The sequence below is a fragment of the Phaethon lepturus genome, unplaced genomic scaffold (assembly GCF_000687285.1).
Source record: "Phaethon lepturus isolate BGI_N335 unplaced genomic scaffold, ASM68728v1 scaffold34791, whole genome shotgun sequence".
NCBI classification, from domain to species: Eukaryota; Metazoa; Chordata; class Aves; order Phaethontiformes; family Phaethontidae; genus Phaethon; species Phaethon lepturus.
The window spans coordinates 27,069-40,154 of record NW_010516156.1 but is presented as its reverse complement, the minus strand read 5'-3'; the positions used below and the strand labels follow the sequence as shown (position 1 = coordinate 40,154).

General features: G+C 45.4%; 1 protein-coding gene across 1 annotated transcript in view; it reads left to right on the top strand.

Annotated features, from left to right (window-relative positions):
* The window catches only part of NRF1 (nuclear respiratory factor 1), a 52,983-nt gene that overhangs the window by 13,379 nt on the left and 26,518 nt on the right, over positions 1-13,086 (top strand). The window contains exons 5-9 of the mRNA XM_010295981.1: positions 343-501; positions 1,529-1,726; positions 3,444-3,545; positions 6,815-6,972; positions 11,154-11,278. Of these exons, the coding sequence (XP_010294283.1) occupies positions 343-501; positions 1,529-1,726; positions 3,444-3,545; positions 6,815-6,972; positions 11,154-11,278 (742 nt within the window). The remainder of the gene's footprint in view (positions 1-342; positions 502-1,528; positions 1,727-3,443; positions 3,546-6,814; positions 6,973-11,153; positions 11,279-13,086) is intronic.

Below are 13,086 nucleotides of genomic sequence, written 5' to 3'. Positions count from 1 at the left end.
CCCCCCCCCCCCCCCCCATCTTCCCATCAGGTTGGCTAGCTCTCTTCATGGTGGTGTGTGAACCGTGAAGTGTGTTAATACACTGTGTGCTTGTGCCCTGTTGTAATTGGCTGACTTAACTTTGTTTCTGCTCTTTCACATGTGACTAAGCTATTCTCAGCTGAGTCTTGGGAGCAGATGGTAAAGTATTTGTCCATCTTCCTTAGGCGCTCAGGCCTCTTCCAGTTGTTGGTTCCAACAACCATGGAAGAGAAACGTAATAACTTTGTATTGTGCACCTCAAACCTACCAGAGATATGAGTCCCTAAAAAAGTCTCAACCCTCTTATGTGGTCTGTTCTAGGCACAGCTGCGAGCTTTCATCCCTGAGATGCTGAAGTATTCCACGGGTCGCGGAAAACCAGGCTGGGGCAAGGAAAGCTGCAAGCCCATCTGGTGGCCTGAGGACATTCCATGGGCCAATGTTCGCAGCGATGTCCGCACAGAGGAACAGAAGCAGCGGGTGTGTATCCCATGCCTATCTGCCTTCAAATTGAGTACAGGGGCTTGTGACCAGCTTTTGTGGGAATAGTTTTCCCCTCGAGTGACAGAAGCAGCTATGACATCAGCCCTTCCTTGACTTTGTGTCAGACATTCAGCCTTGAGAGAGCAATGGGATGAGAGACACATAACCTTCAGTCTGCTCTGTCTCTGCTGGGTTTGTGTGACGAGCACGTATTTGAACCACATCTCTTTGTGCAGCGGGTGTCCTTTTCACTAGCTGCAGAACCTGCTCGCCTCTGTGGCCTTACGAAGCAGCCTACCCAGCCTAAGGCAAGTCTAGTCTCCAAGTATGCAGGTCATTTACTGTAGAGTTTGTATTATGGCCTCTTGAAGACTCTGAAGGTATTCTGTCCAATCCTGAGCAGCAGGGACCTTTGTACTTAAAGGGAAGCAGTCAAAGATGTACAGTGGAGCCAGGAAAAAATTGGAGAACTGGGTGAAAAGGTCTTGGACATCATGTATGGGAGGGACACTTGTATGCAGGTGATGTTTCTACCAACCTTTCACACAGATAATTGAAGAAGGCTGCCAGGGTGTGCATGCAGCAGGACTTGTGTAGGCTGGTGTAGGTCTGGTTGGATGGGGAGGGACGCCTGGTGAGGCTGGAAGTGGTGTTGTGGTAGTTGGTGCTTTCCTAGGTAAGGATGGTTTTCTACTTGTCACCCCCAATCCCTTAGAATTCCTTGAAAGCTGGTGAAACAGATTTCATTGAGAAGCTTCCCTTTCCCTTGGCCATATGTGCTCGTTCTTTATCAGTACGCAGCAATGCAATAACTCTCTAGAGTGATTTCTGAGTCTTGGGGAAAGGAGGGGATGAGGAGAGAGGGATTAGGTATTGGGGCCTTTTGATTGTTTGAGAATATGTTGAAAACTGCCCAATAAAACCCAGTGAAGATAAGCATGCAAATCACAGCAGTAGCAGCACTGCAGTGGTTCAGAAAACTTTTTTTACACTGACTCTTCACTCTTCTTCATTCTGCTCGTAGGTGTCATGGACCCAAGCATTGCGGACTATCGTGAAGAACTGCTACAAGCAGCACGGGCGTGAAGACTTGCTGTATGCATTCGAGGATCAGCAGACACAGCAGCAGACTACGACCACACATAGTATAGCGCACCTGGTGCCATCACAGACAGTGGTACAAACCTTCAGTAACCCTGATGGCACCGTGTCCCTCATCCAGGTGGGTGAAACCCTCCAGCTTTTCCATGTCCAGCACGGCTGACTTGAGACAGAGTTGCCTGCATCAGGGAGGTGGTTTAGAGCGAACTGCTTTTGGTAGCTTAACTCGTCCTTCAAGAATTTTCTCTTTTATCTATGTCTTAGCCTGCAGGCTTGTTAACCCAGTGCTCCCCCCAGCAAAGAAGGAGTCTCATCCTCTCTCTTCCCCACTCCCAACCCTTGTTCTCCTGTTATGGCAGTACAAGCATTTCTGCAGCTATTTGGTCAAGCAATTCAGGGATCTGACCTGAGTTTAGTGAACCTGTTTACCAACGAATGTAGTTCATGATGTGGCCACACGACGCCTGTGGTGGCAACGGGATGGAGTGATGGTAGGAGAGCTGGTGGCACTGCCTTTCTTTAATGGCATGAAACGTAGCTTAATCTATGGCATTAAGTATTGCTGTGCCCCCTGCTCTTCATCTTAAACCTAAAGTGTAATATATATATTATACACAACAAAAATATATTTATCCTCACGATGCCCCCTGCGGTGAGGATGCCTCTTACACCGTTTTACAGAGGGGGATTCAGCGCAGAAGCAGCTGCGTTCAGGCAGTGGCTGAGTGGTGCTGCTGTTTTCCCTGCGTTCTCCGTGTGGGGAGGCAGGTTCTGGCAGCTCAGGATGTCAAAAATTTAAGTGCTCTCTTGAAACTTCCCAAGAGCTCCTCATGGGTGTGGGATTTGAACCTCAGTTTCCCCCGTGTCCCTGCCTCCAAACCACCACTGCCCTCTCGTACCTAACTGGCCCAGCCGTTTGTCCCTCTTGAGCATCACATTTTTAGTGAAGTCTCAAACATCATTTTCTGTTGGCTGTTCTCATCTCACAACCATGAAGATAAAATCATGGTGTGTGAGTTTGTTCTGGGTTTGGTTTTTGATTGTTTTTTTCAAAATGAGAGCTTTCAGTGATTGTTACAGCTTTTTGTTCCCCCCACCAAGGCCCGCAGACTCGCCGAGCTGGTTCTGTTTGCTCACCTGCTAACATACATTTTCCCTTTGACTAGTGTTCTTTTAGGTGCTGGGCACCTGAGATCCCATTGACTTTCTAGCATATATAGGTTTAATTCTCCTTAAAAACAAGGCTGCATATCTCCCTGCCTTTGTCTTTTCCCAGCTGTTAAATGTGGAAAAGGTAATTTCCAAAGGCAGTGGGGTATTGAGGATGAGCTAATGTTTGCCAAGTGCTTGGAGACGAGAGACCCAGTGAATGATAAGGAAAGATTGTTATAAATGGCTGATGTGAAGGGTGTTCCAATCCAGGACTACTCGGTGGTTTTTTAAGTGATTTCCACCCAGTGTTGGCTCCACCGGCGCACCACACTCAGACCTGGGAATGGCAGCAGTATCCCCCAGCTGCTCTTGCGGAGGCTGGGAGAACAGCGAGGGCTCTGTCGCCTACATGGACGTAGGGGACAGCACAAGGGCTGTGAAAAACTTGCTTCTGGGCCATATCCACTCTGGAAGGTGCCATAGATTAACGTGGCTCTAGCATGTGATTTTCTCCCCCAGCTCTTTGAGACAGCTCTGTGTTTTCTTTGAGCTCTGCAATTATTATTATTCTCTGTGGGTGTGATGCTTTTTAATCTGCGAGCATTTGAGTGTCCCTTTGTCTGAATTATGTGGACATTTTCCTGCAATAACGAATGTGTTCAGCTGCCTTTTGTTGACTTCCATAGGTCGGCACTGGTGCTACAGTTGCCACGCTGGCCGATGCCTCAGAGTTGCCTACCACAGTTACCGTCGCGCAAGTCAATTACTCTGCAGTGGCTGATGGAGAGGTAAGGACTTGGGTCACGTTCATGGTGCACAAACCAGAATTGTCCCGTCTGAACTTCAATAAAGTTAAGTATTTTCTAGAATTAAGTGGTCACAGGAAACACCAAGCCTTGCTTCCCCACCCTGCGGTGTTAAGCGTTAACATACATGTGAACACAAGACTCTATAAAAGAAAGTGCTGAACTGTTGTCATTTTGACTCAGGACTGTGCAAATGCAATTACGGTGGAAGCCTCAGTTCTGCATTTAATACAGTTTTTGATATCTGCTATAGATTATTTATTTTGTGAGATCTGCTCTAGCAGATAAAAACTTAATGACCTACACAAATACACATTTGTATATTCGTATTGATCAACTGTTTCATACGTGCTGTAGATCCTGGGTGCTGGTTTGTCAGTTCAGGGTGGGGAGCGATGGCTGGGATATTTTGAGCCTGTGGTTAGCAAAGGATATTGCATGGCTGCGGGCAGATCCTGCGATTCTTTGGCCACTGATCTCTGGACAAAATGGGACTGTTTCTTTGCCGCAGCTTTTAAGGAGGTTTGCAAGTAAACCCCGGAGAGAGCTGTGTAATTGCACAGTAGCATAGAGACAGCAAGAGATATCGAGGAGTTACTGTTCCGTTTACTGTGAAAGTTTCTTCCACTGCTTTACAACTTGGCAAAGTTGTTTCTGTCACAGACTCGATCAAGCCATTTCAACCCTTAAATCTGAACGCTCAAATTTGCACACATTTATTTTTACACTTTTTTTTTTAAATGAGTAATAAAGAGGTTTTGTGTGCATTTAAGGAACACTCCTTTAAGAATATGAAGGGGTTTTTTGTTTTGTTTTGTTTTTTTAAACCCTCTTCGCCCCCAAACACACCTTTAAACCAGGCTGCGGGTTGCTTTCTGTCCTTTCTCTGTATGCCAGAATTTCTGGCCGGACAGTCTGTGCGCAGGAGTGGCGAGGTCTGGTCCCCTCTGCGTGGACGGGGCTTTCGTAGCGACAGGTGGCAGCACAGAACAGCTTTGCTCTTCACCAGACCCTGTTTCCGTCTCAGACCCACAGTGAAGCAGCCTGGCTCTGGGGCCGTGACCTTGAATTATTTTGCAGGTGCTTTGAGGGTTTTCAAGAACAAGTTAGCTCTCTTGAGATCTGAAAGAAATTTTTCACAGACACAAATAGAAATCGGGGGAACACAGGCATTTAATTCCTAACGTGAACGGAACATCTAAGTGATATCTTGGACAAAATAAAGATACAAAAGTAAACTTGCTTGGGGATGGGTGCTATTTCTCTGCACAGATAGATCCACAGCCTGCTGGCAGCCTCTCTAGGGATGTTTTTGTCCTGCTATCTCTTGCTGTGTGAAGACCTGAGTTAGCTCTGATTAAATCGATGCGTTTATAGAACGCCGAGCAGCATGGAGCAGGGCTGCTCACTAGGATCTCAGCAGCACAACCTTCATGCTAGTATGGAGAAAGGCCTGGACAATCCCCACTTCTTTTCCAGGCCTTACTCCATCCCTGTTCTGGAACAGCTTAGGCATCTTTCCGGGGCACTATATGTCACAGTGGAGACCTGCCTTATCACTCAAATGTGTATTGCCATGTATTTTTTAAAAAATGTATGTCTTTTATTCTTCTGCATGGTGGTGGGAAGGGTGCCTTTCCCAGCTCGGGCTTGCTTTAGTTCGGTTTTGGCATGGCTAACGAGTACCACAAACTCGATCCGACTCTCTCGAGGTCTCTACCATCTGCAACTTCTTCCTCTCTGAGCCCTCAAACTTGATTGCATCTTTCCTAAAAGACATTGCCTTCTCTAAAATCAACTTCCTTTCTCCTTTTCGCAATGCACTATCTCACTGCTTCCTCCCTGCTTTGGATCCTTCCGCCCAGGGTCAGCTCTGGGCACAGGAGAATGAAGCAGTTGCCTTGAACGTCAGACGGCTGGGGATGGCTAAAGAGCTACGACGAGCGCCAGCTTTGCCTGTGCCCAAGTGCTGGAAAACCAGATTGGCAGCTGCTGAGGAGTGTGTGATAGCAGATGTGAGTGAGAGCGCGACAGGTTCTCTCTCCCTCTCAATCCTGTGATGGGACTAACCCTTTTCTTGTCCAAAGGCAGCAAAACTTACTTGTCCTTTTGTGGGGAGCCTTGAGCCAGCTCTGTTTCTATGGACTTTTTAGCCTTCTCCATCTTTAACAAATCGAGGGCTGCTTTTTCATCACATTCTATGATATTCTTATTTGTGAGTCTCAATAAGATGGTGAGTGGCCTGAAATGTTTATGGGGGTGAGAACAGAGATGGGAGGGTGAGGGGAGATCTTCATCTTGCAAGGTAGCCAGTAGGATTTGTCAGCTGATGGGCCTTCATCCTCCACTTCTTTATTTTTTTGGTCCGATGCATATACCTAGTTCACATCCCAGTGGATTTTGTGGCCATACCCTCATTATCTCATGAGCTGTGAAGTCCCAAATGGAGTAATGTGGGCTAGGTGGAAAATGAGCAACTGAGACTGAGTGAACTTTAAGTAATATGAAACCTATCTATGTAAAGGTCTGAAGTAAGGGAGTTGAAAGTACCTGAAATATATGTACAGAGTACTTTCCATCTGCCATCTTCTTTTATTAAGTATATTGCTGCAGCACAAAAAAATTCCAGTCGGCTCAAACCCATCCGAGTTCACAAGTGCTGTACAAATAAATCCTGAATGGGAACATGGTCTGTTCCCTAAAATGACAGCGGGTGGGTGCAGACAAATAGAAGCAGTGAGACAAGTGGAGCTCATTTCCCTGGGGGACGTGGTCCACGCTGGCATTCCAGCACCGCAGAAACGCAGTTATTTAATAGCCTGCCCAGGCTGGCAGGCAGTGATCTGAGTACAGCAACGATCAACACTGTCCTGTTTTGTTGCAGATGTGGCTGGACAAGAGGGATTTGTGGGAAGTTGAGGGCCTTCACAGATGTTTATGGGGTGTGCTTTCCATCTGAGTGAGGAAACTAGAGTTCTTGTTTGAAGGTTGAACGTATGGAGAACAGCAACTAAAATCATGGGCTGACTATAGAAACTCACTCATGGCTGATAGAGGGTTGTAGTGTCCAGCAATGTTCTCAGGTGGATCCCAGGCTTCCTCCCTCTTTTCCCTGTCTCTCAAAGTCAGAGCATGTGCAGCATTCTGCAAAGACCTCTTGAAACTTTTAAATTTTGACATTTTAGGAAGCAACTGTGCATTCATGGGATAATATCCTATCCTAGGGCCTTTCTTTTTGTTTTTCCCTGTAGGTGGAGCAGAACTGGGCAACGCTACAGGGGGGTGAGATGACTATCCAGACGACGCAGGCATCAGAGGCCACGCAGGCGGTGGCATCATTAGCAGAAGCAGCAGTGGCAGCATCTCAGGAGATGCAACAAGGGGCAACTGTTACCATGGCACTCAACAGGTATGGGTGAGAGAAGAAGGCTTGAAGCGTGCGTACATGACATTTCCTTCTAGGTTTTCACTCTAATGGTGTGAAGACCACTGTGTACAGTCCCAGCAGAGGCTTTTCCTTAGCAAATTTCTATGTCAGCTCGTGTCCAGGTGTCTGCAGGACAGTGCCTGATTCCCACTGTAACCACAGAAGAACACTGACATGGAAATTTCCTGAAAGAGGAAAAGATGGGTAGTAACTGTACCCTCTAAACGATCTTATTTGTACAGCAAGGGTCTAATTACAGAATTGAGCTTGCTAAGCAAGCAAGAGTTACGATGGGCTAATAGCACCTTTTAAATATGCTGGTCTGGCTCTTCCTCAATATTATTAATGGTTTCTTACTAAAAGGCTAAGGCTGAATTTCCTGTTGTGTGGCAGTATGATCTCTCTCCAGAAATCAGAATCTCCTCCAGAGGCCAGTGTTTTTGGGGTTTCTTCCAGAGAAGTAGAAGGTGAATGAGCTGCAATAGTAATGCCTCTTCATCTTGGAACAAGCTCTGTTAGATTTTGGTTGTACTCAGAGTTGTACGAAGATCTGCAGCGTAGTTCTCTATAGGTCCATGCAGCAGGAAGCAGTGGGTTTTACTCAGCTCTGGTGGGTTACTTGAGCTTTGCCTGCTGTTCTTAAAAACTGGAAAGGGCTGCGGCACAGTGCAGCTGCACCTTGAGAGAGCAGGAGGACCGTAGGAAACACGGCATCAGGCCCAGCAGCATGGGAGGTTTCACGCTGCTGAGGTGTAGACAAAATATTTTCCTCATCCAAATCAGGATTCTGGTCTAGAGGCTGGCAACTGAGCAATCATGGGTTGGGACAAGGCACAAGTCCACACTGCTGATGGTTGGAGTAAAGCTCCAAGACCTTGTTATATACTCAAATATAAAGCAGTCATCTTGATTTTGGGGGCATTCAACATCTTGCTTCCAAATTGCTGTTGCAGCTGAATCATGAACACACCTAGAACTGTTTCTTCTCTTTGTGGTCCAGATTCAGGTCGATCAGATACGTTCTTTTCTGCTACCATGCGAGGTTGGTTAAGTAGGCTTTTTTGCTAATAGTTTCACTATAAAATTGCCTTTTAAAAAAACAAGTGATCTTTTTAGGATGCTATAAGAAGAACGTCTAAAGTAACTGGGCATGGAGTTGCAAGAAAAAACCCCGTCTCCTGGAATCTGACTTGCAGGATTTGTATCCTGCACGCTTCCAGGCAATAGGTTTTGATGTGTATTTTTTTAGAATTTTTAGAATATTTTCTGGAGCATCAATGCGCTTTTGATTTTAATTTCATCCCATTGCTACTAGTTTTAGCTCTTAAGGTGGCAATGAGCAATGAGTTCCTTTTCCTGCATTAGTTTAGGAAATTGAGAATCTTTCATAAAAATAAGTGGTGCTAGAATGAAAGAGAATCTCCTAGAAAATATGAATGGAAGAGCCTTCAACAAGTCGTTTAGTCTCTCTACTGTGTCTCAAGACAGGATCAGTTCTGTTTATACCCAGGAAAGCCCTGTGATAAGTCTGTTCAAACAGCTTGTAGTTCAGGAGCGATGCGAAGGCTGTGGCAGCACTGCAGTGGGAGTGAGGGGCCTCGTGTTTTATTTACCGGCTTGTTGTCACCCTTTTTGTCTACTGACTGTGGTAGGGCTGGAGACCTTTCTAGGTGACTAACCTCCAACACGCCTCCATGTGGAAGAGGTGTACTTTTTCCTTTGCCACAAAATGCTCCTTGTAGCTTTCAGCTGTAGGACTGTGGTCTTTCCCCTGCCTGTAGGAGACTCTCAGCAAGGCTCTGATCCTTGAAAGCTGGTGGCTCATCCCAGCTATGGAAACTTGATGCCTAGTTTAGTTGAAAGCTGCCATCTCTGAATCTTGTTCCAATGGCTGCTGACAGAGCGCAGAGAAGTCTTTCGTAGTCTCGTGTAGAGCAGGACATCTGCCAGCAGCATGGCATGATGGATGACACAACCTCTGTCAAGTTTGAGGATGGGAAGTATTAGGCCTTCTAGTAAAAGAGGACAAAGTGGAGGTAGGTAATTAATTCATTGATTTGAACCAATTAATGTCTGTGGAGCACACTGTAACTGGAAAAAGCTTTTATGCCGCAGATCATTATTATTTTCAGGGATGCAACCGTAACAGATTATTAAAATGCTCAATTGCCCTTGAAAGTGGATTCAAATAAAGTGCTGTGTGAAGTCTGGGAAACAGGGTTACACCAGTAAGTGCACGCTTAGCGCAGGTTTGCTGTGTTGTAGTTGTCCTTCCTGCAGTGTAACTGCCTTCACGTAGCTGCAGATTCAGAAGAGGGGTGATCCAAAGAGAGTAAGAAAGCAGACCAAGAAAATATTCTGGTTCACTAAGAGCTTTTAAGATCTACTCTGAGAGATGGAGGGGCTATTTAGAAATGAAAATACACCCTGAGAAAATACAGTTGGAAAGTGTACAGCATCTAGGCAGGAAATTAGGAAAGAGAAAGAATGAGTCAGAAGTACTTGGAAAATATTTGAGTCAATTGGTCTACCAGAGAATGAGCAGGGCAGTTAAGGAAGAAGCATCCTAGGGGAAGCTAAAGAAAATACTGACTTTTTTTGTTCATTAAGGTAAGAAATGGTAGGAGATTCAGCTGCAGAAAAGAGGTTGGTTTGGAATAATTTTGTGACTAGCAGTAGGTCACCAGAAGTGGCTAATAGTCATCCAACAAGTTTGAAGAAATCTGGACAGCTGCTGAAGGATGCTCACAGCACTCTGTGCAACCAAATGGCAAATAAAATACAATGTCAATAAATGCCAACTGATACACATATGAAGAAATATCTCCTGTATATACCCAATGAAGAACTATATGCTTCCAGTTACCGTTCAGAAAGCATTTGGGGGACTATCCTCCAGGAATGTTTTATCACTGCTGAGCTGATATTGTCAAAAGAGTAAGGTGAGTATTAGGAATTGCAGGGAGAGGACTAGAGAATGAGCCAGGGTTAGGTCTGTGGACTAACTCATGGTATGTCTACGTCTTGAATAGTGTGAGAGATGGTCACCCCCCTCAAACAGATGTCTTACATTTAGAAAAAGTCTGGAAAGAACAAGAGTGATCAGAAGCCAGGAAGAGTCCATGCACAGTAGGTGAACTATGGCTCTTCTGCTTGGGAAGGTTACTGGAAGTCATGAAATCATGAGGAAAACAAAAAGAGAACAGTTATTTTCTGTTTATCACAATATCAGACTTAAGGGCTGCCCAGCCAGACTGAGGCAGTAGTTTTTGGAGTACCAGAACACACTTTTTCTTCACACGGCATCTGATTAAATGTGGAACTCATTGCTACAGGATGTTGTGGAAGGAAGAAGTATAAATGGGTTTCAAAGGGGATTAGACAAATCAAACCTGATGGTCCAGATGCAGTCTCTGATGTAGGGAACCAATACACTGCCGACCGTTGGAAGCTGAGAGGGTGTAGGGAGGGAAAGGATCATACACACTTCTTCCTAAATATGTGATACTGGCTGTTCTCACAGCAGGGTTGCTGCATGAGAAGGACCTTTGGTCTGACCTCATTCATATGAAGAAATTTAAGAATACCGTTCTAAGCTACAGATCACTCATTAAAAAGAATTATTAAACCACTTGGCTGGGGAGAAGTACTCCATCTTAGTTAAATACAGAGCTGCTGATGTGATCCCGGTAATGGTAAACCTCTGGGCCTATTTCAGTGCAAGGTGAACTAGCTGAATCAGTAATGAAGGGTAAAGCTCTAAACTCTCTAGAGAGTCGGAATGTGACAGTGCCAAAAGAATGAGTTTTGTACCAGAAACCAGAGGCAGGAAGGAGTCACGTGGTGTAACTTACTTGGATTGTCTGAAAGCTTTTAGTAAAGTCCCAAGCACAAGTATGCAAAGGTAAGAAGGCAGGGGTGTTCTGACTAAGAGATCTGCAAGGTGAAAAAAGCCAGTGGAAGCAGCTTCTCCCCATGTATTCCTCTTCCACTGTCGATTTTCTGCTCTGGGTAACTTCAGCTGGTCCCTGTAAGAATTCCTGCTTCCTGGATTTGTTCTCTTGACATACTTACTATACCTGACTAGAATGGATGCTACTGGAATGGAGTTACTTGTTTGTTTGGTCTTCCTAATTCTTCTTTATGCTTTCCTGTGCCCGCAGTGAAGCAGCTGCCCATGCAGTAGCCACGCTTGCTGAAGCCACTCTTCAAGGTGGAGGACAAATTGTCCTATCTGGTGAAACTGCAGCAGCAGTAGGAGCACTGACTGGAGTCCAAGATGCCAATGGTAAGGCTGCTGGAAAGTTTTTACTTTGTCTGTTTTTTAACTTTGCTTTAGCTAGGGGTTTTCCCATCTCTTTTACTTGAAACACCAAGTTTTCACTAGTAAAATAGTTCTGCCTCACTGCAGACAGTCACTGACTAGGTTGTGACTTAAAATCCTAGAACAGAGTAGTAGCACTAACCTCTTGTTTACTGCCATAGTGCTGGTGGCTTTGCTCTTTTCCTCCTTCTGCCAGCTTGCTATTTAGCCTTTTAGCCTTAGTTTTGGGTGGGAAGACTGCTCCTGACTCTGTATCTGTGCAGTGCCTAGCACAGGGAGGACCAGACTCGGTCAACTAACACAACTAGTCAGTGCCATGGTAAACTCATCTCCAAAACACTTCACTGTGGAGTGGCAGAGTATGACCAGTGTTTTATTACCCACTCATTTTCTTCCTTTCTCCTGACTTTTTTTTGTGTGCTTCGTGGCTGCTCTTGAGCAACTGTTGCTTTTCTGCTTGGGTGACACCTTCCAGTCATCCCTTGGCAGTCAGCCTTGTTTGCTTCCTGCTTTATTTTCCATCTTGCCATCGTAGTCAATCGCTTGGTTCTAGGCATTCTCTGTAGCGTTTCTCGCCTATTATCTGGATGTCTCTTCTGCCAAATCTGGTGACCTTTGCAGTTATTCAAACTAAGCTGGTAGTGAGTTCATAGAAAGTGGTTCAAGAGACGATACCGGAACGTATGAACGTGCCTAGTTGGTGCTCATCCACTGCCTCCAGTTGCGCTGTACTTCTGCCTGATGCCTTTCCCAGTTCAGAGATGAAACTCGCTGGTTATTTCAATGAAATGGAAGGAGATGTGTCAAAATGAGCTCCAAAAGGATGCGAAGTGTGAAGTTGTAAAGAAATGTTGCCTTGGATTCTAATTGTCAAAGGGGGAACAAGCATGTGCAGTTAACTGGCAGAGCGATGACTTCTCGCCTTGCCACTTTGCACGTAAAGCAGAAATCTGGCTAGATGAGACCTCGAGTTTGACTTCCATCGAAGTCCTCATCTCATAGGGAACATGCTCATTTTAAAATGTCAATATTTAGTTTGCAACAAAAACAGGGCAGCAGAGAGAAGAGTAATATTACTCAAGGTGTTCAACGTGATGTCTTTTGCTATAGAGTCAGCCAGCCTGAAGAGGGAGCAGAAATTAAGTGAAAACCCTGTCCTTAGAGCTGGGAATGCATATTGAGAGGGAAAAGTAGGGTTGTGTTGTATTACGCTTTGCCAGCAGCCCAGCGTGAGGAGGATAAGTGATGTGTGTTTATCGAAGGAAGGATCTGACCCTGGATGCTCAAAACCAGCAACTAATCAGATTTGTAAAAGCACGTTAGCGTCCTTTAGCAGATCTGCATCCCTGGCTCCTTTTGGTCTGCTTCCAAAATGCTTTCATGGTCTGGATTCCTCTGGATGCTTCCCCTAAACAACTCTCCTCCTCCACACCCTTCCTGAGTCACTCTACCTCACTCACCCAGCATTAATATCATCATTTTAATGCAGGCTGGTGGGGTTTTTTTTCTTTTCTTTTTTCTTTTCTTTTTTTTTTTTAGCAGCAGAGTTGGAAATCAGATGGGATTTAGAGTGCATTAAGAGGAGAGACTGCAGCATTTTCCTCTGTGCAAAACCTCACCCGCAGCCCCTTGCCTTGTTTCCACTCTTCTTCGATTTGCTCTAATCTCCGGTGGTATTAAGGGGAAGGGCTTTGTCGGCACGGTAGTCCTTGGAAGCGCCATGCTGTTAGTTTTATTACGTAACCAGCTAATATATCTCCCTTAGGGATGAA